Source organism: Marmota flaviventris, chromosome 3 (assembly GCF_047511675.1).
Source record: "Marmota flaviventris isolate mMarFla1 chromosome 3, mMarFla1.hap1, whole genome shotgun sequence".
NCBI classification, from domain to species: domain Eukaryota; kingdom Metazoa; phylum Chordata; class Mammalia; order Rodentia; family Sciuridae; genus Marmota; species Marmota flaviventris.
The window spans coordinates 63,151,662-63,176,432 of NC_092500.1; the positions used below are offsets into that span (position 1 = coordinate 63,151,662).

General features: G+C 47.7%; 1 protein-coding gene across 2 annotated transcripts; it reads right to left on the minus strand.

Moving 5' to 3' along the window:
- Positions 1-6,467: 6,467 nt before the first annotated feature.
- Hoxc4 (homeobox C4) lies at positions 6,468-23,861 on the minus strand. Of its 2 annotated transcripts, XM_071609178.1 has the most exons (5): positions 23,818-23,861; positions 9,385-9,488; positions 9,178-9,297; positions 8,100-9,031; positions 6,468-7,604 (listed from the first exon to the last, which is right to left on the minus strand). In XM_071609178.1, exons 4-5 carry the CDS (start codon positions 8,536-8,538, stop codon positions 7,249-7,251), a joined length of 795 nt encoding a protein of 264 aa, XP_071465279.1. In that variant the 5' UTR covers positions 8,539-9,031; positions 9,178-9,297; positions 9,385-9,488; positions 23,818-23,861; the 3' UTR covers positions 6,468-7,248. The 2 variants fall into 2 exon arrangements, with proteins under 2 accessions (XP_071465279.1, XP_027805672.1); XM_027949871.2 differs by lacking the exon at positions 23,818-23,861 and having other exon boundaries at positions 9,385-9,600.
- Positions 23,862-24,771: the final 910 nt, after the last annotated feature.

Consider the following 24,771-nt stretch of genomic DNA (forward strand, 5'->3'; position numbering starts at 1 on the left):
AACTGAAGTAGTTATCTAAATAATTCAGCACAGAGCCCTCCGACATGGAATCCTTGTTTTTACCTGAATTTAATGGATTATTGTTCCAGTGAGAGGAGACTAAACCCTGGTGGCAAAGACCCAAATTGTGCCATTCCAGGAACATTTCCAGCAGGGAGATAAAAGTGATGGGAGTTAGGAAGGGGTCCCAAGTTTTGGTCCAAAAGGAATCTTGACCATGTTGTATCAGACCAGAGGCCAGAGGCCTTTCATTTGGGTTTTTTAAATTTGACTGCGTGAGGTTGGGAGAGGAAGAAAACAGAAGGAAAAATGGTATGGGGGAGGGGCAGACAGGAACAGATGCTTCCAGATCTAAAGAAACAATTTGGGGTGGGGGCAGGATCAAACAGAGGAAGAGGAGGAGGAGGTGGGACCGGAAAGAGAACAAAGGTAGAGAGGAGATTGGAGTCTGTGCAGTGGAGGAAAGATGAAGGGGAATCTGGTGAGATGGCTGAGCCAACATCTGCCCCTGCTATAAAACCTTGTTCTTTGCTGCCAGCCTGGGGCCACTCTGGAATGGTCAGATCAGGCTTGAGGTGGCCAAGCCTCAGGGCCCAGCCAGGAACCTTTGAACCTCAGCAGTCCCTCTGAGATTGCCACCCCTCCCCCACCTTTTGGTTTTTCTTCCTCTTTTTTACAGTGGGAAAAGAGTCCTGGGGAGGGGGGCGGTTAGGGCAGGGGATTGTCCCAAAGGATGAGTGAGGATGGAGAAGAAAGAGGAGCAAGGACATGGGGAAACGTGGAGCACAGAAGGGAGTAGAAATGCTAAGCAGAGACCCTGAAACACCCAAGAAGACAGACAGGACTGGAGGCAGTCATATTTCAAATGGTTTGAAATCCTGGGAGAAACTGAATCCATGAGGGGAGTTTCCAGCTGGGAAGCCCACACCCCCCATCATACCTGAGCCAGGTCAGATGAGATAGGGGTGAGGTGGGAAGTGGGGGAAATTCAGGTCAGTGCAAAACAAGGCTACACTGGGAATATTCCATACCTTCCCATTTTTTTTTTTTTAACTTTTCCTAACTAGCTGCCTTTTTGTACCTTCCGTTAGAACTCAAGTTCCTTTCTGTGACCTTCTTTTCCAAAATCTGTTCCAGCTGAGTGGAAAGACTCCGCACATACAAAGGTACAGACAGAATGCCACCCAAAGGAGGAGAGTCACAAGTGAGAGACAGGCTGTCATCAGGGTGTGAGGCATCACCCCCACAAGAACAGAAAGGCTTAGAGGACATCTTCCAAGTGGCTCACAAACCCCGGGACCCCAACCCCTACCCATGGATAGCTCAGTCCTATTCCTGCCCATCTGATTTAAGAACATATTTCCTTTTTATAAAGTTCCAATCCTAGTCTGGGATTGGACAAAGGCCAGGGGACAGAAGAAGGCAATTCTTTATATGGTTGGGGCAGGAAGTGGACATTGGCCCGGAATTCCTCTGATGAAGGGGATTGTTGATTTGATGGACTGAGATTTTTTTCTAGGCGGTCCTGAGAGCTGGCTCGAAGCATTCCTACTGATAGCTAGATCTCCCTTCACCAACCTCACAAAAGTCTTGAGAAGGAACGTTCCATTTCCTGCTCATGTAACTGGGAGAAAAGTACCCTTTCATTTCTAAGGAAAATTAAATTTCATTTGGTGGTGGTAGTGGTAGGGTGAAGCAGCCATTGAAAGTCCACTCGAGATTCCAGAAAAAAACTGTAAAGTGAAATAGGGGAAAGAAAGGGTATGTTGGGTTCTAAAGGGTAGGACACTCCAGGCCGAGCAGAGTTCATCGTTCACCGAACCCACCCAGCCGGCCACGCAGCCCACGTCCCCCTCCTCGCGCCCTATTGTCTGCAGCCTGAGCCCTGGGTCGTGACCTGGCCGAAGGCGGCACCGCGACCTGGGCAAACGCGCGACGTGGAACCCGGAGGAGGAGCTGGGCCGCCGCCTCTGGAAGCTCGCCTTTGCCCTGGCTGGCCCAATTTCTCCATCCTTGAGACCCCTGCTGCTCCAAGAAAAATTGCTGAGACACCCCCACTTCCCCCGAAAACCATCGGATTTTACTCCATTGTCTCCCTACGACTTCCCAGGAAACCAGAAGAGGGGAGCAAGAAGGGAGCGGGAACCCAGGGTTGGGTTTAGCTGTTTGACAGTGCCTGCGACATACTGGGTTTCACGGTTTCTGCCCCGCCCCCCTAAATTCAAATATACTTCCCTCTTCCAATTTCTATTGCTGGGAAGAGAGGGAGTTCCAAAGTGAGGAGTGAGTAGAGATGACATTTCCGTAGGCTTGACCCATACCCCCAGGACAGTCAGAGTAGACCCAGGAGGACTCTGCTTATTAAAGAATCTAGCAATTGTTGATGGGGACTGGAGATTTAAAATAATCTCTTTTCCTTTATTAGACTCTATAACCCTATTCACCCTCAAACACACTCGGAGACCTCCAGCCTTGTCTTCCGTTCCTCCTGATTCAACTGGGGCTGGCAGGAGCGACAAGCAGGAAGAGGGAGATGCAGAGGCCCTTATCCCTGCTTGCTTTCATCTGGGTTCCGCTGGATCCGCCAGTGTTTCGAAGAAGCTAAGAGCTGACACCAGAGAGAAGAGAATCTCCTAGGAGTGGAGGGAAAGCCAGACCTGAGAAGGGGCTCCTGGACTTGGAGGGCAGGCAACAAACCTCCAGACCGGCTTCAGTTTCTGTCTGCTTCCCAGGTCCAAAAGGGAATGGAGCTTCCTGAGCTGCAGGTTTTAAGGTGTCTGAGGGAGCCCTGCAAATCTCTGATTCAAACAGTGCATCCTACCATTTTTCTCTTGGAGCAGCTAAAATTCGGATACTCAGAGCAGCTACATGCTGCAGGAGAAAAATTAAAATGGGGCTAGCAATGCTGGGTGCAGAAAAAACAGGCTGCCTAGAAGAGTGGTCAGTTCTATTAGAAAGATTGGTCAGAGGCAGATTCCCCCCCACACACACACCAAATTCCCCAAATGTTTATTTTGGGCTTCTGCCCATCCAGATAAATCAAGCCAACAGATTAGGAAGTTCATAAAATTGTATTCTTAGGTAATGACATCCAGAAAGGTAATAAATATTCCCTCTGCTCTGGTGGCCGCTGGAGTTGGGATCCTCCATTTCTTTTTTCCAATCATAGAAGACTCTCTGGGAAGGGGAGCATTCTAATTAGCTCTCCAAAGGTGGGGTATTAGATAAAAACTGGAGAACCTGGAGAATAGGCTTTGTGAGTACAACACCATGCTCCCTCAGGACTGGGAAAAAAAGCTGCTGCGGGGGCGGGGGTGGGGGTGGGGAGCATGGAACAGCCCCAGCACACTGATCCTCCTTGTCCTGGTACCCTCAATCTCAAGGGCCTCTTTCCCAGGCACTCTCCCTGAATCCCAGGAAAGCAGAGAAACCTAGCAGAATGCACCCTGACTCCAAGCTCCGGCAAACCACTTAAGTATTACACATTCCCCCACATTCATGTTCTCTCTCTCTCTCCCTAACACACACACACACACACACACACACACACACAAACACATACACACACACACTTACACAGAGTATGAAAATGTCTCTGGATTTCAATCTTCCAAGTCCACCCAGGAAGAAAGCTGACACGTGGATTGCAGAGAAAACTTTGTAGCAAACTTAATACAAACAGCAGTAAGAAGCCCTCAGAGAAAAAAAGTGCCCAGTCCTTTCCCCCTAAGTCTCACTTTTGGGGGGGGGGCTCCGTCTTGTTCCTTTTTGAACCAAATTTCTCCACCTCCAGATACATGAACTCAGCACAGAAACCCAATTTTTCCCCAAGAAGAACCTTTCCATTCACATTCGGATTTCCCGCCTTCCCTCCCTAACACTAGTAGTTAAGACAAAAATCAAGGGACGGAATTTGAACTTTTGTGCTCCTCAGCCCAGAGCAGATCCAGTGCTAACTACTTACATGTCAAGGGGATTTGGGGTCTGTGGGGATCTCCTGATGCTTGGAGAGAAGGACCTTGGAAGATTGGTGTAGCCGCAGATTCACCCCTTCTTTTTACTTGGCCATTGAAGAGAGAGATACAATGCTGCGCTAGCAGGCATTCATGCGCCTTGCCTCTCCCATGACTCTGGGCAAGAAATCCCCAGTTCTACAAAAGCAGTGGCATCCTATCTGGAGACCCAGGGCTGAGCAAGGGCTGGCCTGGGAGGGTTGAAGATGGGGGTGGGGGAGAGGTCAGAGGCGCTGCAGAATATAAAGGCAATGGGAAAGAAAATGCTGTGTCCTCCCCGTGAACCTGGGCTGTGTCCTCCCCCAAGCCTTTCCCCACTGCTCCACTCAACTTCAATAAAAGACTGGCCCTCAGCCTCCCAGTGAGAATATAGCAGCATTGGGCAGGCAAAGTATGGGGACCAAGACTGCTAGAACTTGGGGCTCCAGCCTAGGTTCACATCCCCCACCCACCTATGCCTGGGCAGCCTGAACCCTGGTCTGGGTAATGAGGTCTAAAGCAAAGGAGAACTTTTGGGAAAGACGAGAAAATGGATCTTACTGGAGGGAAGACCAGATACAGAAATCTTCAAAAATTCAACTGTAAAAATTTTTGTTTCATTTGTCAAGATTTATGGATTTCTAATGTTTCCCCTCTTCGGACCAAAAGAGACAGAGGGTAACTTTGTGTGTGTGACAAGAGGTTGGGGAAAAGCCATGCCTGTACAGAAGGGGAAATAAAATAAACACCCTAATCCTTTTAAGCTGCTTTTCCCGAGTTGAAGAGTATTCCTTTAGTAAGTTCTGGGAGAAACTTAAGAAATAAAATGTAATGATCTCCCCCTACTTGTTCTCATTTCTTCAAATGGCAAATTTAGGAAAGTACTGTGGATCTGAAGTTATCACCCCACCTCCTTTTCATTTCAGCTTCATTACAGACTTAAAAAGACATCCTGACCTCAGAACATCCTTCTTTTTTTCCCCAAGCATTGTTACATGCCCCCCCCCAGGCCCCAATACCACTGCTTTTCCTGTCCAAAGGCAATTGCCTTAAGATGATAGGGGCTACAGTCAGATCAGGCCCCTAGTTCACTTGATTACATAAAATAACTCCAGATAATTGTTGGCCCTGCTTCCTCACACTGTAGGCAGCATGTTTTGCTGTCTCCAGGGTACCATGGAGGGAGGAGAAAGTAGACCTAAAGGACTAAGCAATTCGCCCCCAACACACAGATACGCTTGTACACACACAGTCTATTCCAATTGCCAGCCAGCAAGTGGTTCAAGAGGAAATAAATTTAGTGCACACAAAACAGATTTTCACAACTTGGTCCCACTGTTGCCTTTTGATCCAGAATTTGGGATAGAGGAAAGGGGTATCCCTATATACCCCAAATTGTCTCTCAGCCTCTCTTCTACTTCTGATTGCCCTCTATCCTGAAATTTTGGATACATTGCCTAAGAAGTTTGCCAACTGCCTTGCCTCCACTTTCTCCCAACAAACAAGTAAAAACTTGAGTAGGCCTGGTTTAGGGCCTGGACTCTGGGACAGAATTTATCTGGGAGCTTGAATTAGTTTTTCAGGTAATCTAAGCTGCTTCCTCCCTCTCCCTTAGCCCCAAAGAAACCATTTTATTTTATTTTACATTCAGAGAGCCTTATCAGGCTACCAGGCTAAATCCAAACTCTGCCAGAACCTGGGAGGTTGTAGGAAGAGGGGGTGGTACTTCCCTCTCTTTGAGTCTCTTAACACCTGGCAGGTCCACGATAAAAGTTAGGGGAAAACATAAAAGTCCTTCATTATCTCCAGCCATCAGCCTTTGAGGTGTACCCAGGCAAGGGGGCCTTCCAGGCCTTTGGCCTCCACTTCACCCTTTTCCCCAAGTCTAAACAAACAGAGAAACCATCCTGACAGGTTACTTTGCTGCTTCAGAATCACTAGCTCAAAACCCTTTCCTCTTTTAAGGAGAATTGCTAATGTGGAGGGGACATCTTTCTCAATCTCCACCCCCAAAAAGATTCCTAAAGGATGAAAAGTTTTCTCTTTCCCACTCCCCTTAACTTCCCTTCTAGTCTGTAGATTAGGCAGGCCTACTTGCCAGAAGACAGAATGGAGAAGAGGCAGAGGAATAGACAAAATGAAGAGATTGTACCTAACTATAGAAAAGTGGACCTCCCCCCATGCCCGCCCCCCCCCCCCACACACACCCCAGCTCCACTTAAGCACACCCGAGTTTGGCTTCTCTGAAGATTCAAAAAGAAGGGACAGGAGAAATCAGTCACAATCTCCCATATCCCTTACCCCCAACCCCAAACTGATTCTTCTAAGGACATTGGAAACTGGAGTTGAGAGTTAAGGTTTGTGTGTTTGCTTAGAGTAAACTTAAGCAACTATAGAAAAGGTGGGATGTTACCAGGCCAGTAGGAGGGGGATAAAAAGAAACCAACAGACATTGACGTAAAACTAATTCACATCCACTGGTTTATTATTGATCATGGGGCATTTCACATCAACACTAAAATTCTTTATTGCAAGTTTTACAATAATCAAGTAAATTCAGTCCAAAAACACAATAACCACGATGGGGGTGGGGGGAGATTCTACCTATAGACTGCCTCTTTGAACTGAAAGTTCATTTTGATTTTCTTTTGGCTCCTCAAACTGAACAGCTCTGAGAGGCTCTCCAGATGCATTTAGCTTTGTCTGCTGTCCTCCCCCCTCCTCCCACCCCCCCACAATAATACAAAAGAACTTCATAGCTTTGTTCTCCTTAAAATGACTTCCCCCTCACTAACCTCCCCTGGTGCATTTTCAATGCAAAAGGCCTAAGGAAAGAGGGGGGAAGGAGGAGGAGAAGAAGGATGAGAATTGGCTTAAAAATCTCCCTTTCCTTTTTTCTTTTCCTCATTTCCCCTGAAATTCACCCAAACCAGACCATCGCACCTTGCAATATATATTTTTGCAGCTTTTTTTCTTAAAAAATAAATAACCCCCCAAATGACCTTTAAAAAAAACCCCAGCAGGTACCATGCTAAGACAACATCACATGCTTAAAAGGGTCCTAAACAGTGGAAGGGAGAGAAGGGCAGGGGGCTTGTTTGTTTATCTGTTTTGTCTGTTTGAATTGACAAGGGAGGAGGTGGGAGAAAGAAAAGAACCAAAATATATATATATATTAAATTCTATAAATAAGAGTCAATTTGTGTGTGAGGGGAGGATGGGGGCATGGGGTGGGGGCAGGGGTGTGAGTTATGTTTTATAACCTGGTAATGTCCTCTGCCCGTTGCTGCTCCGGCGGCGTGGCGCTCTGGGAGTGGTCTTCAGAAGTGCCCGGGGTGGCTGCGGAGAGGGTGCTGGGCGCAGCGCCGGCCGGGGGCGCTGACCTGACTTTGGTGTTGGGGAGTCGGTGGTCCTTCTTCCATTTCATGCGACGGTTTTGGAACCAGATTTTGATCTGCCTCTCAGAGAGGCACAGCGAGTGGGCGATCTCGATCCTTCTCCTTCGGGTCAGGTAGCGGTTGTAATGAAACTCTTTCTCTAATTCCAGGACTTGCTGCCGGGTGTAGGCTGTCCTCGAGCGCTTGGGCTCCCCTCCGTTATAATTGGGGTTCACTGAGGGGGCGGGGGAGGGGAAAAGCAAATAGTGGGGTTCAGAGGCAAGTGAGGCTCGCCGCCCCCCACCCTCACCCCATCCTCAGCTTTGAGGAACAGGAGGAGGGAGTGGTGGAAATAAAGTCATCAAGCTAAATGGGTTATAAAGAAGTTGAAGGAAGCTAGAGACTTTGTAGTGTAATAAGAGGGGAATCCTCATTGTAACGACACTGAATTATTTATGCGCCCTTAGAAAGCGAGCATAGTTTTCACACATACATAACAGATCGTAGCACATGGCTCGGACTGCCCAGAGTAGCTAAGCCATAAAATTTATGGGGGATGTAATTACCCATTCTCGCTCGTAAATCCAGTTCAATTGTGCTAACCCAGAGTCGCTCCTGGAGAGAGAGGGGGAAGGAGAGAAAGGAGGACGGGGGCCGGAGGGGGCCAGGGAGGGTGGGGAGCGCCGGGAAAGAGGGAAGGGAGGGGGGAGCAAAAAGCAAAGTTGCCTACCCGTGCTAACGTGAATTTTTTTCATCCATGGGTAGACTATGGGTTGCTTGCTGGCGGCGCTGGAGGGATGGTCGGGGGCTGGCTGGCTGCAGGCTGGCGGGGCTGGGGACGGGGAGGCGGAGGCGCCTGAGAGAGGCGCCGGCTCGCAGAGCGGCTGCGATTTCTCGGGGTGATGGTGGCCCGCCTGGGCCGGCCCGTGGCCTCGCGAATTGCCCGGCCCCTGGAGACTGGTGCAGCTATACTGGCGCTCAGGGTAGCTAGGGCGCGGAGGCGGTGGTGGGTACAGCTCCTGGTGGTGATGCTGGAATCCCGATTCCCTGGTCCGGCCGTAATATTCCGGACTGTGTTCAGGGATGTAGCTATTTTGCGAATATTCTTCGCATGGAGGAAATTTCGGATCGATGTAGTTAGAGTCCATCAAATACGAGCTCATGATCATTAATTTCTGGAGTGGAAAATAATTTTTCTCGCTTTGTCGTTTTTCTGCTCCATAAAGCCCTCCTACTAGCTAGCGACCCTGTAAAGTTACTTTCACCATGTGACTCCGCCGGCCAATCACACGGAGCAACCCAGTCCCCGGATAAGGAACCGAATCGCTTTATTCAAAATGTATCCAATTTTTTGTGTGTGTGGTGGTGCTGCTGCTTGTGGGGGGGGTGATGGGGTGATAGCTGGTAGGGGCTGGGGTGCCCCCCTAGCGCACGCCCCGCCAGACATACAACTGACCCCTGCAAAAGGGGTTGGGAAGCTTCCAGCTCCTCTCCAAAGCCTGGGCATTTGGGGGCTGCCGGAAGGCTGTGCTTCAGCCCCCGCCCAGGGTCTTCTCTCCGGCCTCCAGTTGGCCCAGTGGGCCTCTGCTCCAGTGCTTTTCCAGCGGTCTCCATTCATGGCGATCGTGTTTCAATCTGTGTAGGTCACCAGGCAGCGCCCCTCTTTCGCAGGAAGAGGAAGTTGAATGAGGACTGGAGTGGAGGTTGGATGGGGAGGGGCCCAGGCTAAGCCGAGGAGGCTGGAGAGCCTGGGGTGCCAAGGATCCAAGGATCCCAAAGTCCAGCCACCCTCCCCCCTACACACTCACCCAACCCTCTGGCCACGGGGACGGCGAGGCAGGGTCCCCAGCTGGACCAGGCAGGTAGAGGCAGCCAGGATGCAAATGATTCTGACGTCATTTCTGGAGGTCTTGGGGTTGAGCCCCCCGCTGAAGAGAGACAGGAAGTGGTTGGCAAAAGCAGAGTTCAGAAGCCTTGCCCTCCCCTACTACCCACTGACCCTCCCTGTCCCAGACCTAGAGCAAAGGATCTCTTCTACTGCTGGCTCCTGTTTCCACTCTCCACGCTGCTGGGCCTTCTGTTTTCTGACTACTACCTCCAGACTGGCCCCTAAGGAGCTCTGGCAAAGAGAAGAGCTTTTTGAGGAAGAGGTCAGTGTCCCATGATGGTGCCCAGTCAGGGTCCTGGGAAGTCTTCCTTCCCCATCCCCACAGAGAGAAGACCTAGCTAAAAGGGAGGCCTATCTGTGTAGAGCCTGCTTGCTTCCGGCCAGGGACTGTATCCATGTAACACGTGTGTTTACATGTAAACACATATTTCCCAAGGGCCAGCTCTAGGCTGCCTTCCAAAAAGGAGGGATGGGGTCACCAAGCTGGGGAGGTAGGGCAGGTCTTGGGGGTTCTCCAGCTCATTCTCAGCCTTCCTCTCCCTCTGCCACCCACCCACAGGAATACCATAATGTGGGGGGTGGCAGGACCATAGAGGAGGGAGGGGCAGGGAAAGGCTGCTTTCCCAGCCCCCCTCCCTCAGCGAGGGTGGCCACATCATACCACCAATTCTAATTAACTGATCATCCATAACTCAGAGTGGGGGGGGGGGGGGTGGCGGTTGCAGAAGGGAAAGCCCAGGGAGGGAGCCGGGTCCCCTTGTTGTACTTGATAACAATTATAGTTTAAAATCATAGCTTGCCGGGGCTCGGCTATATTTTACTTGATAACAATAAAAGTGACACATAAAGTTAACTGTTTATGTTTTATTTATTAGACTAAATCTGCCAGCGGTGGTAGGAGCGCTTGCCTCGTCGCTACAGCTTTTATAGGGCTGTAAAACGTCATAAATCAGTCTCGCGGAATCGCCCGCACTCTTTGTGTCGGCGGCGGCGCAGGGCTGGCGGCCGCTGGCTGCCTGCTCCCTCCTTTCCACGAAAAGTCGTAATGTGATTTTTTCCCTCTGATTTTATTATTATGATCGCCGCCGTGATTAGTCAATCTACCTTTAATTCGCAGCCCTACGCTGCCTCCTCCCAGCCCAGCCTGGTTGACACTTGAATAAGTACCTTTTAAAACGGCATAACAACTATTTGAAGGTTTAATTAGAACATCTGCAATTAAGGGAATGAGGAGGCGAAAGGGAAAAAAAATAAAGCCCTTGTGAGGGAGAATGAAGGTAGGAGATTCCCAACCTTCTCTCACCAGCTTTGGGATGTGTGAGAGGGTCCCCACTTACAAATTAGGGCTCACCTTGAGGGCTGGAATGAGAGGGAAGATGGGCCACAGGTAATGCTCAAAGGGGCCAGTTCTAGCCTGGGACCCTAGCCGCCTGTCCTGCTCCAATGATTAGACTCCCATCCCAGCCCAGGTCCACCCCGACCAGTTCTTGGTCCTGTGGGGGCTGGTGCTTGGGGAGGTCCCTGCATACCATCACTCCCCAGGAGGACAGGGTCCTGCCCCCACTGTCACCAGCTAAGTAAGGGAACAGGAATTCCCTGGAGGTATGCCTTCTCTTACAGGAGATTCCCAAACTTCTGAAGTTGATGAAGAACTCCTGCCCACATGGTGCAGGACCCTGTGAGTGTGATGGTTGGAAGTGGAACTTGAAGTTGTGAGTGAGGGAGAAGCAGTTACTTGGTTGTTGGTGGTTGGGAACTGTGTGAGGGTTTTCTGTCTTGTAATTGTTGTGGGGTGGGCATTAATTACTGGTTGCTGGAAGAGGGCAAAGGGAAACTAGTTTTGAATCTGGAACTACAAAAGTTTGAACAGTAGCCTCAGACTGCCCCCATGGGAAGGTTCAAAGCTCCAGAGAGCTCTAGTAGGGTGGGGGAAGGGTTGGTGAAGGGAGAGAAATACTTCCATCCCCACCCCCAATCTCCCTTCTAGGCCTGCACCTGGTTCCCAGATCATCCCAGCTGAGAAAATTCTCTTTCTCACCTGAAGAAGTGAGCTCTCTGCCTGGTTCCCCTCCTTCTATCCTTCACATCCACCTTCTACCAATCCTGCTCCCCATTTTAACCCTCTTTTCTTCAACCCTCACCCTCCTGAACTTATCCTGCTATGCTGCTCCTCCCAGGTTTTTGAGCTCTTGTAGGAGGGTTGAGGAGACCTCTTGGGCAAATATGAGTAGGTAGACACAGAGGGTTCAAATGCTTCCCATTGAATGTCAAGTCTATCTTTGGTATTAAGGTTAACAATATATATATGCATACACACTATTAATTCTTATTAAAATATTAAATGTCCTTTATGCAGCCATAAATACATTGAGTTCTCAATCCAGGTTTGCACAGCCAATGCAACCCGAATATCCAGAAAGTAAAAGCCAGGAGATAGCCCCAAATGTGCCCACACTTATCTACATCATTACAAAACCAACCCACCAACCCCCAACTCTCTTTAGGCTCCTGCAGCTTAATAGTAAGGAAGTCACCTATCACATAAATAAAATACCTCACCAAACATACACATACAAATATTTTTACCTGGAATTATTATTACAAGTATGGAAATAAAATCCTTTTGGAGGGCTCCTGCACTTAGCAATGGCTAAAATGGGATGGGAAAGGGGTACTAATGCAGCTCTGCCTGTGATGAACCTTCTATCTGGTCCTGCCTTCTTTTGTGCTTCCCCTCCTGCCTCTTGCCTTGCCAGCACAAGGACCTCCACCTCCATCTCTGCTCTGCCCTTCACCTCGCTCTGCCCCAATTTTATGTTCTATTTTTTAATGTTTTTCTGACTACCTTTTGCCAGAATCCAAATGCTCTCTGCACGCCGCCCCTAACCCCATCTCCTTTTTAAATCTCGATCTGGTTTCTCTTTAGGAAACATGTTTCAGTACAAAGCGCTTCCCTTCTGACACCACTGAAGAAAAATATGTGTCCATTGTGTGTGAGGCCTTATTGTGCCTGGATTACCATACTGACCGTTGGATAACCCATATTCCTCCCCTCCCCAGTAACAAGCTGCTGGCTGAGAGACCTCAGCGGCTCCACAGATTCTGTGCTGCATTAAAATCTCACCTCTCACGTTCCCTGGATCTTCCAAGGGAGAAAAATAAATGAGAGAAGCAATGGAGAATTTGGAGAGCAAAGAGAAGGAAATCGAGGGTCATTCCTTTCCCAATCTCAAAAGTGCAGTTTATTTTTACATGTATGTGTTTGGTTTTACGTTGTGATTGTTGATGTTTTAGGAATTAAAAATTGCATCATGTCTTTTTCCTTTTCCTCAAATAAATAGACTTTTAGATGATATGCAATCAGGCAATTAATTCATTTCATTTAGATCTTTCTAACCCTTCCCCCGCCAAAACTTGAAAACCCCAAATTGGAACAAGACTCTCATACCATTTTTCTTTTGTGTGTGTGTGTGTATGCGCAAGTACGTGGATATATGTGGATATATGTGTGTTTTTGTCCCTTTCTAATGCTAGCAGGCCAGGCTAATATATGCAAAAGAATATGCAAATACTTAATTGATTTTTTCTTAAATCTCTTGTCAGTAAAAGTAATGAATTGGTCTAAAATGATTTTAATAACCCGGACGTGTCACCAGAAAATACTCAACCTTTTTTTTCCTCCTGGAATCGTTTATAGCCTCAAAAAAAAAAAAAAAAAAAAAGCAATCATGGAATGTTAATTTGCCCCCCTTTAAAATATTAAAGATGAATTTCTCTTGTTTGTTCTGAGACCATAGGCAAGGTCCTCCCGTGGATTTCCCCCGCCTTGCCATGCCTTCCTTGAAATTCAATTTTCCTCAAATCTCGTTTAAAGTGGCTTTTTAAAAAGTGGCCGCATTTTAATATTGGTTAGACAGAGTGACCTGCATTTCACCTCGGGTGTTTGACTTGTTCCAATAGGTCACTGCCATGGGGTTATTGATGGGGAAACTCCATTGAAATTTGTCTCTTCGCAAATGGCCTTTAGATCTTCCAGCGAGTTCAATAACTAGTTATAATGTGGAAGGGGAAAAATGAAGGCCCTGGGCTAACGAATTTGATGTTTCATTTTTATGCTGGAGAAATTGTTAGTTAGTGGTTGGGTTCCCCACCCCCTTCTTTGCTCATCCCAGCTTCATTGACCCCCCCCCCCCACTCTCATCCAAGGCTGCTGGATTATAATCCCTTTAAAACTTGATTTGGGTTGCCTCTTTCTCTCTTGGATGCAAACTTTACTTCTTACTCTAAATATTGTTTTGTTGTTAAAAATTCTGAAGTGTGGATGCAGAAAGCTTGTTCTGCTGGAGGTTTGAAACCTGAACTTCTTTGTTAGGAGAAGGACTTTTAAAGGAGCCTAAATGTTGCTTGAAAAGATCTAAAAATTAGTCTGGCCTTAGTTTACCGAGTACTCCCTGGCCCAATGCTCCCAGGATTGTGGAATGGAAAGGAAACTGGAAACACTTTTAGAGTTTGATGAGGATATCTTAAGGTGTCCTACTCTATTCTTGGCTGCTGACCTGCTAGGGCAGGCACCTAGGACCAAAAAAGGCAGATGCTGGAAAAAGCTAAGGATAAAGGGAGAATTTCATGTACCACAGAAGGTAATCCTAGGTTCCCTCCTGGGTTAGAGTCAGAAAATGTATGGGGACCTGGACGGGTAACAGCTTGTCAAACTCTGCTCCTTCACAAGGAGGGAGCTCCCAGAAAGCTCTAAGACGTGCATTTTAGTGAACTAAAGAGCAGAAGAAAATGACGGGGTTGATGGAGATTTTATAAGGTTCTCCCCTTTCCCCCCAGAATTTTAAAGAAATGGGAGAGGAAAGGGCAGAGGAATGGAGGGAAGATCTTTATTCTATTCCTGGAACCATAGCCAAGCTGGGGAGCCCTTGGCTCCTCCAGAGAAGCCTCTGTGAAAAGGAGCTGTGCAGATTTCCCTCTCTGACCCAGACACAGCAGATCATCACCATTATTAACCTCAATAATAACAAGAACATCTTCCTTCACAAAACAGAGCTCTCTGTGTGCTTTATTTTCTCTTCTTCCAGGAACTGTTCTTCTCTTTCCCTTCCCAAAGGGGTCCAGTTTCCTTATCCCGAAATTTCCCCTTTAGCCCACTGGCCTCCCTCTGGCCTCACACCGGCCTCCAAATCTGGCCCATACATCAGAGTTAATCCAAAGAAACACCTTGAATCCCGGGATGGTGGGATCAAGGTCAAAGAAAATTTAAGTGCCTGAAACTAGGGTGCTACCTCCCTCCGTCCCCTCAAACCCAGAGGCAGCATCTTGGTGCCAATCTGGGTTTTCAGACAAACTTGCCTCGGCAAATTCGTGGCACCAGTGGGATCTGGGGAGCAGCCTTCAACTGCAACTGTGCATCTCAAGCCCGTGAGAATGGGGAAGCCGGAGAAGAAGCTATCCGCGACTTGAGGATCTGCTTGGGAGAGGGCACAGTCTCTGCTCTTCCCAGTCAAGCAGGAATCAATAGCGATCTGCTACAAACTTCCCCGCAGCCGATCAGCGCGCTCCAGCTGGGCGGCAGACATCCCCACGCCGCTCGCTCGCCTCGGCCCGCACTTTGGCCGCCTGCACCGGGAACCCAGGACCCCAGCCTCGGGCATCGCCCCCTCCCTATTTTAATTACGTGATTGATTTTCGGTTGGGCCGCTTCAGGACGCCTCTGCCTCCGATTATTTAAATCTTTGGGCTCCCTTTTTTTTGTATTTCCAAGTCCTCCAGACCGGGTGTAATTCAGAGACTGCCCGCCCCTGGGGCGAGCGGCGGGCTCGCACGGTGCGGCCTGGGTCGGGATCCTCGCGGCGGCCTCGCCCTGCAGCCCTACCCTCCACGAAGTGGCCTGGCCACGTTGTTAGGCGCGGCCAGGTCTGCAGCCGCCCCACGGCGCGCTACTCTGATAACTGTAGTCTTACCCATTCGCCTTTCTGAATTATTTTGTGCTCCATTATGTTCTGATAGAAAAAAAAATAATGCTCTCGGTTTGGGTTATCATTTCGTGCCTGGCCTCAGAGCTGGGCTGTCTGCATTTTTGTCGTCACTCGAATAAAATGTGTACCATATAGTCTGCGTTAAGATCTACAGAAGCAAGGACGCCTGACTCCAATCCCTAAAGGAACTCGGGTTCCTTTCCCTAAACACCTGGGCTTCACCCTGGCGGGTGATAAACGCCAAGAGAAGCAAATTCGGCCACAACTTCAGGTTACTAAGCACCAGTGGGACCGCAGAGCTGGCGATCCTGGCCGCGGTCCTTAACCGGCACTGCGCGGCTGGATTTGATTTCCACTTCATGGCCCCAGAGAGAGGCCCCCTCACCCTGACTGCCCCATCGGGCACAGGACAGCAGCCTCCAGGGGTACAGGAACAAGCGGTTCAGCCCTCTCCACCGAGGGGACTGAAGGTGAGGCAAGGAAGGAGAAAGGGGGATTTAAATGTAGAGAAGAGTAGATTTAGGGTGGGGAGAGGAAGGGGAAGACAAGAATATAGAACAGGAGCCCTTTCTCCCCCTGAAGCTGACCTCTTTCCCTTTCTCTCATCCAGGAGAAACTCTTTGCCCCTACCAAACTGCTTCTTTCCCTCTTACTATTTCATTTATGTACAACTAATAAACACTTCTCTGCTTATTTTACCATGTCCTGTTCATTCTTTGATCCTTTCTCATGAGGTAACAATGAGCTGCCAGTAGCAGTCTTTAATGTATGTGTGTATGTATGTGATATATATGTGCATGTATATATGTTTTTATACATTATTTATATACATATAAATATATATTTATTCTCCCCTAGGGGAGAGGGGGAGTGTTTGGAATGTTTTTCTCACTGCAGAAGTTCAATGAGGCTCAAGTTGGCCGCAACCTTTTCCCAATCCCCTGACTTACAACACCCAAATTCCTGCCCCCCAATCCCTTCCCCCACATCAATGTTGCTGGGTAAATAAGAGTCAGGATTCTGGAGACGTTGGCATCTGTAGCAATCATTAGTCAAAGCCGCAGAAGCCAAAGGAGCCGAGGAGTTGGACAGAAAAAATCTTGGAAATGATATACAGGAGCCACCGAGGCATCAATCCCCACCGATAAGAGCACGACTGCTGGGGGCCCGCTTAATTGGGCTTGAGACACCAAGAACAACTGGAGAGGGGGCACCTATGGTTTGTACAATGACCCTGGCATCATTTGGGTACCCTACAAAAATAGGTGGGACTTACCCTTTCCTCCAAATTTCAAAAACCCCTGTTAGGGTGGCAGGGTGAGGGAAGGAGATCTATATGCCCCTCACCCTGGGACCCATTAGGAACTGCACTGGAGGGCTCTCCACTTTCCTCTTTGCCCCTTCTCTTTAGTGGCTGCCTTTGCAGGTTCTGCAAGCTGGGGAACATGGCTTGGGACCTCCAGCTACAGAGACAGCCTGGAGAGAGGCAGTTATCTCTAGAGTGGGTTTCAGGGGGGCAGATAACAGTTGAACTAGAATTGGAGTTAGCCTTAATGATAGTGATAGAATCACTTGTTTTAATAGGCAAAACATCCAAAATATATTCATTCCCCACCCCCACTCACCTGACATCTTTATAGATCAAGAGAGACAGAGACTGAAATGCAGTAAGTGTAAGTTCTTCTAGAGAGAGATCTACACCTACACCCAGATATGTGCATTATGGAACTATCTCTAAACATATATTCAAACATTTTAAGTTTGCAGAAAAACTGCAATAACTATAAAGTTCTCCAAATATGTAGCTTCAATATATAGCTATTTTATGGGCTAGGACCCTTGAATAAGTCTAGATAAAATTTCAAAATAAAGATTGAACAACACATACATAGTTCTTTCCAACTTAGAAAAAACCACCAAATATTCATTTAGATGTTTAGAGAGAGCTATACCAATACATCCTATCATATAAACCAACATTTATAGGAAGAGTGGTAATGTTCAAAGAGGAATCCAACAGAGGACTATGTTCACTATGGATGTATGCATCTAAAGATGAGTAGGTCTGCATTTAAATGTGGAGCAGAAAGGGATGTGAAGCATACATCCTGATACAGACATAGAACAATCTATAAGTGCATTTTCATGTATACAATTATAGGAGTGCTCAGATCTCTACAGAGACGCATGTATTTGCTGGTATATAGGAATTGGGAGGATTCCCTGGTGTTTGTGGGTTTAGGGTGTCCCAGCCCATACTTCTCTGGGGAGTGGTTCAGAGAAAATGGAGCCTTCTCAAGTACTAAGGAGACCTAGGAACTCATAAAATTTATGGTTTCCTGCATATAGGAGCATTTTACTGGCAATAGATATGAGCCCTGATGCCTGCCCATACCCCCCAACACACAAAGGGTCCTGATCTGATGTAGACCACACTTAAGAGCAGGATTATTCAATTCTTTTTCCTTTAGTTCCCTAGCCCATGGATGAGAATGGGTAGGGACTTGTGGAGGTTGGGATATCTTTGGTAGGGGAAGGCTCATTATAATTACAAAATAGAGCCATCTGGGTAATATATATTTTGTATGGAGACAGCTTGGTAGAGAGATATGTGAGAAGACTGTGGGCTTACACACACACACACACACACACACACACACAGACACCTCTTAATTACATGAAACACAGTCACAGACTTCAAATAGTTTCCTCCATTCCTACAATAATGGATGAGGTCTCTATATTCCTCATTCTTATCTCTTTCATAGTTCCCAGGAGTTCTTTCTCTTCCACACCCAAGATCCCTACTTGTCAAGAAGCTGCTTTAAGGCTAGGAAAAGAGGTTACAGGGAGACAGCAGCCCCAAAAGAGTTAGCCCATAGGAGTCATGGTATTTGCAGATAGGCTCTGAAGTCTTTTGCCTTCAAACTTAGTTCCTTTGTGATTAAAGTTTGAGGGACAGAGATCTGTACTGGCAAAAGAAGAACCAAGGTTGCACAATTTCTACATCTGGAACATTGGAGGAGGGGATCACCAGCTGGCCCTGTTCTTATTGGAAGCAGAGGATTTGGAGGACTATGAACATTTTTTTTCCCACTCTGGTTTACTAGGGAAGGGAAACAAGGAGGAGCCTCAGGTGGGCTTGGGGACTTGCAATCCAATCTAGTTAGCCAACTTGGGGAAAGTGATTTACAAAGCAAAAACTAAGATGCTACTTCCTGAGAAGTCACCAGATCAAAACAGCCTCCTCTAGGTGTTTATGACCCCATCTCTACTCCCAACAGGAAAATCACCCTCAATAAAACCTTGGCCCACGCCCCTATTCTCCACCCAAGGGAGGAGGGGGAGACACAATCTGAAATGAGGGACCTGACCTTTATTCCCTTTAAAACACACACACTCACACACACACACACACAAACTTTTCAGCCAGAAAGTTTGACTGTTTTAAAGAAGTTTTTTGTTGTTGTTTTTTTTTCTAGAAAAGATTTTTCTCCAATGTTGGAGCAAAGAAACAGCCCTGAGGGGTTTGGAGTTGAGCCTGAAACAGCACAAAGGGTCAATTACATAAGGGTCTAGCTTTCTAGGCCCCCATGGCCCTACAACTCAGTCTGGGCCAATGGGACACTGAGGGTCACCAAAATCCTAGCTGCTACCAGCTTGGGGAGGAGGGAGAAAGAAGAAAACTCAGCACTTGTTCAGAGCTAAGGGGCTGGAGATGGGGAGGGCAGGACAAATGTTTTCAGACTGGGCTGATAAGCAGAATAGAGTAGGAGAGGATTGGGCAGTTGGTTGAAGGCTGGTTTACTGTGTCCAGCTCAGGCTTTTCACCTCTATCAAACCATACTTTCATACATACACTAGCTTCTACATGTTCAGCTATTCTGGTGTTTAGGGACAGAGAATGAGAGAAGTAAGGATCTCTGGAGGGCAGAACCAGTCTGCTTTACCTCTTTGAGACCTATGATGCAATAAGAAAAGATCTCAGGAAAATAAGCTCACAAATTTTACCTAGACTAATTTTTCCTAGAAAAGAAAAACCATAGTAAAATGGTAGAGAATGGCTAAGAATCATGGTAGAACTAGAGAGGTAGCCTTCTTCCCTTACCAGCTCTCTAGCATACCCAGAGCCTTCTATGCTGTCTCTCATCATACCTTCTAAGGAATGGTCGTCAGAGCTGAACAAGGTTCTGGATAACTTAATGACCTAGTTCAACTGTACTAGACCCCACACAGTACACACACACACACACACACACACACCCTCTTTCCACTCACTGAGCCTTAGGAATGGAAGAGGGAGATGAATCCCAGGGTTCTGTTGGGATCAAGGACAAAGAGATCTCTATCACCACAATTCCTAGACTCAGACTCTGTCTTGTGATTCCTTGGGCTCCTGGGGTCCCATCAAAGTAGCCAGGGAGATTTTTATCAGGACAATCCACTAGGAGTTATAAGAACCCAATAAAGTGGGGAGGGGAGGAAGGGATATAACTTTCTTGTCTCTCTAACAACCTAGTCTTCTCCTTTTATTGAATCCCTAACCCAACAAGCCCAGCTTAACATCCTGATTTCAGATTTTCTTTTTTCTCCACTTCCAAGGGCTTCAGAAGTTCTAGTTCCACTGTAGAGGAGGCTCAGAGTAGCAAAGTTCTCGGAGTAAAAGTGATTTAGAACATTGGAGGAGGGGATCACCAGCTGGCCCCTCAGAATCCCAGAACAATGATGTTTCAGCATTCCCCTTCTCAAAAACAGCTGAAGCACTTACAGACCAAGTGCAACAAAGAAACAGTTTGCTTGACCATTAGGAGGGTTTGAGGCCCTCTGATGAATCTTCATCCCCAATGCCTAGCTCTCCTCCTTCATCATGGGATCTGGTAAGCCCAGTGTGAGAAGTCTACACTGAAAGTGAAAGCCAGTCTCAGAAAAGGCTACCACACCTTCTACTAAGGAAAAATGAGTCTGGGCTTTAATTCTAACACATAAAAGAGGCAAATGGAGCGGTGTGGTTGAAGGTGATTTAGAAAGTAAGGGATCTCAATGATTTCTGATAAGAGTTTCCCTCTTCCTGGTTTTTCATCCTAATCCTTCCTACCTGGCCTGTGGCATTGTCCCCAAACCAGCCCTGCCCAGAAGACAAACAAACAAGCAGGAGTGTTGACAGAGGCCAGCTCAAACCAGCTATCACTCCTATCCTATCCTTAATGCCTTCAGAGGAGGGTGTAAAGGTCCAGGTACCATAGCCCTTCAAAACTCCTGCCCCTTAGCTTAAGGACTACAGGAGACCAGGAAGAGGAAGGGTAGGAAACCAACCAGAAAACTAACCCTGGAATAAAGTCCTGATGATGGAGTTGGTGGAAAGAATGCCCAAGTCTGGACCTACCAGTGGATTAGCTCAGGGCCAGCCTAAGTATTCAGAAAACGCAAGCATTTCTGTCATACATATACATTCTCTATGCTATCAGATGCTCTTGCCCAGAAAAAATTGTCACCCTTTGCTTGCTCTGATCTGACTCAAGTAAATACAACATCAAATTTTACACTTTCAGAGACTGTGTCCTTTGATAGCTATTGGTCAGGACACAGGATCATCACCTAGTCTATCATCACTACATACATATTTGTTATTTGTTGCTGGAGATTGAAACCAGGGACTCCTACATGCTAAGCTCATGCTTTATCACTGAGCTACACCTCCAGCCCTATTATTACATCTTGTTAGAAGAAAAGAAGGGGAAAGGGCTTAAACAAATCCATCAACTCATTAATATGGAAGATAAAGAGGGCTCTGATTCTGTGTCCACTCTTCTCCAGAATTCTTTTCTTAACTGATTCAAAGTTACTTGACAAACTATAAAGGTACCCCACACAATTTTCAAAATGAATCTCTACTTTTGCCCCCTTCCCCAAACCCTTCTCCAACCATACTTGAAGCAATTTAATAAAACTAATGGTTCCTGGAGCACTTCCAGAAAGGTAAATTAAAAGGGGTATCCTTTAATTGCCCCCACCTGCCCCCATGAGGATCAGAAGGGAATAAAAACTTCTAAAAGGTAAGTGTATATATAGAGAGTAATCATGGTCACAATTTGAATTCAGAGTTGGAGTTCATTTGCACTATAGCCTAATTTAGAGTTCACTTCTATAAAGCCCAGAACATTATCTGGGATCATGCTGGCAGACATGGAAATGCTTCAGAGTGTACTCCCACAACTTCAGCTCTCTGTATAACTGAGATTGATGGTTAACATTCTACTTAGTTAGAAACTGAGGACACAGCCAAAGACTCCATAGTGCTGGTGCAGGGACAGAGGAGGGAGGGCTCATATCACTCTTCCCCTCCAAATCTGAGATAGAACAGAACCAGGAGCTAAGGGCATGGTGAGAAGGGAGAAAGGAAGGAAAGGAATGGAGAGGAAGAGCTAGACAGAAACCAAGCACTCTTTTGCTGATTGGTTGGTTGCCATGTGACCCTGCTTAGCACATTTCTCATTGGTTGCTTGCCCTCTTCTAGGGTGAAAGAACTAGGAACAAAATTAGAAGCCTTTTGGGTTGGCTGGGGCACACTGGTACCCGATTGCCTACCCACCCATTTCCCTCTAGGGATGATCAAATGCAGATCCCTGAAAGGGAGTGGGAAAAATCTCAGACTCCTTTTGTGTTTGTTGTCTTGTTTCCAGGTGAAAACAACAAAACAGTAAAAAACTGACCTGAGGCAAATTATTTAAGGGGAAGAAGATCTAATTTGTGACAGGAAGGGGGATGGTATTTAAATGAAAATTTTTAGCTTAAAAACCAGAAAAGAGGGTGAGGAAGTCATTGAATACCTCAAGAGATGTTGGCTATGTAAATCTGTTACATAGAAGCCCACACAGCCCTCTACACAAAAAGGGAACAAAACTGAGACTTGGCTAGGAGTCAGAGAAGGTGGTGAAGTCTTGCCAGGGTGTGAGACTTTGGTTCTGGCTAAATTCCTGGCAAAACACCATTGACCTCTATGCTAGGGCCCTGGGGAGGCTTATGGGAGTGCAAGAGTCAAATTATAGGCCATGGAAACTCCCAACTCCCCAAGCTTGGATGGGAAAGTTTCCAGAAACCTTCAAAATTACAGACTGGTGGGGAGGAGAGAGTTGAGGAGGATAGGTAAAGTGGGGAGGAGAGAACTCAGGAGGAAATAGGCTACTGGAGAGAATCCTCTGGGATCCAAACACTTCCCAGGGAAACAAAGATCTCAGGCTGGAGGATGAGAAAGGCCAACTCTTGGAATACAATTCTTCTCACAGTGAGACTCTGCTTGACTCCTGCTTTGGGGTCTCTGTCTTCCCAGAGTCTGCCTAGCTATTTCTACTTGATACTCTCCCCTTCCCTAGTCCCTTGGGCCTGGGTATCTGAGTGTGCTAACAGCATTCCCTCTTCATCACCCAAATGCACCTTTCCACAAAGCAGGTACCCAGACCTCTCTGGCTCCAAGGCAGCCTCCCCTTCCGGAAGTTTGTTCCCTCTTCTCCACTCCCCTTTCCATCTCCTGTTGGCCTTCTGCCTGCTTCTGGAGGAGACTGAGTTCATATGTTGTCACTTTCCTGGCTTAGCTCCTGGTGACAGTGACGCATGGGAGTGAGTATGCACTCTCAGGTGTGGAGGACATGTGCCTCCCATGCCTGATTCTTTTGCTACTCCTCCCCCCGGAAAACTGAAGGGAGCCCCTCCAAAACCCCCTGAGGAGTGACCCCAGGATACAATGCCCAGATTGGGTCCTGTTACCTCTATCCCATAAAGATCACTCCTCAGGATGGAAAGCTTTCTAGTCCAGCAAAGATATTGTCTCTATTCCCTCCCATCCAATACACATTGATATTACATTCACAGAGAAAAAAAACCTCTAGGCCTCCTGGGGCCTAAGTTTTACCTGAGCCAAGGACTAGAGATGCCAGGAAGATCCCAGCAGCTAGAGGCAGGGGGAAGCATGAACTGCACTGGCCCCAGACAAAGACCCCAGACTTTGGAGACTGGGACTGCTGCCCACCCAGGCCTAGTGGTGAGGGGCGGGGGAGAAACTTTGGGAGCAGTCCAGGCAGCAGCCTTTGGGTCTGAAGCCACAAAGCCCTCCTTCCCTGCCTTTCTCCCCAGCTTCCCTTTCCGCCTGGATTCTGGGCCACTAGCCAAGGACTGAACTGGCCCCTCCCTGGAACAGAAGACCCCAGAGGCACTTTGCACTTGTGTCTAGAGTTTACACACTCGTACAAACAACAAATAGAAACAACCCATGTCTCTGCCACTGGCTTCCTTCCCAACTGAGAGGGAGTGAGGAGGACCTTGCAAAACTCTAAGGAACCATGGCGTCTTTCTGGTTTACATTCAGAGACAAACGGGGTAGGGAGGAGAAGACTGGTTTGGGGAGACAAGTTCCCCTCTTCCTACTTCCCAGCCGCTTCCTCTCCTCTCCCACCCCAGCATGGGGAGGCTTCCCCCCTCCCCTTAATGAGTAGGAACTGCCTTCTTTCAAGTGGTGGAGGCGGGGGAGTTAGGTAAATGGGAGAAAGAGTCTGAGAGAAAGAGAGAGAGGGAGAGAATTAACTTACAGCGTTCGCCTGGGATTCATTTGCGAAGATGTAACCTCTCTCGCCATCATCCCCAGCGCCGTAATCCCCTCTAACTGCCAGGCCCTCTGTCCTAGCATTAAACCTCACCAGCAGCTGCGTGGCTGGACAGTTAAGATTATATATGATGTAAATATATTGTGGGTTTGTCAGCTCTCCCTACACCATAAAACTTGGTTTAATGACATCACGTGGTCCCCCAAGAGCCACTCACGGGCTTGCCTTCGGGCCATTCACATAAATAACCTCCAAAAGTTTCAAACTCCTAAATTCACATAGAAGCTGTGCCTATTTTTCTAATGCTCAGTTACACTAAAAAGCCCTCGTGCTTCTTTTTTGCCCCACCCCCACACCCCCCTTGCAGGGTGGGGAGGGGAGAGAGGGTGGATACTTATTTATTTATTTACTTACTTAGTTACTTGCTTACTTATTTCCATAAGGACCTGTCGCCTTCGTGGTCGTGTTGATATTTTTTCTTCCTATTTTTTTTCCTCCTCTCTCCTCTAATTGCTCAGAGTGGGCCGTGTCCCCTCTTCCCACTCCCCCGGGAAGGTAAGTCATGCTTCTTCCCCTTCTTTCTGGCTGCCAGAGTGGGTGGGTTCCAGGGAAAAGTGGAGAGGCAGGCTTGATGGTCTCCTTTTGGGACCCAGAAGCCCCTTCACTTACTCCTCCAGAGCAGTGCCAGACCCTGGTACCTGGAGATTGTTCCAGGAGGATGGCTGGTGGGGCAGCTTCCTCTGGACCCTAAGCAGAAGCTTCTGCTCAGGGGGAAAACAAGGGTCTGGGCCTCACCCACCCCCAGTGCAGGGGAGTAGATCCAAGGCCTGTGGCTCCTCTGCCGCTGCTGGCGCTGCTGCCGCTAAAGCTGAGGCTGGGCCTGGATGCAGGCCTGCAGGCTGTGACAGGAGGGAAGAGAGCAGGCGTCTCCCTAAGCCT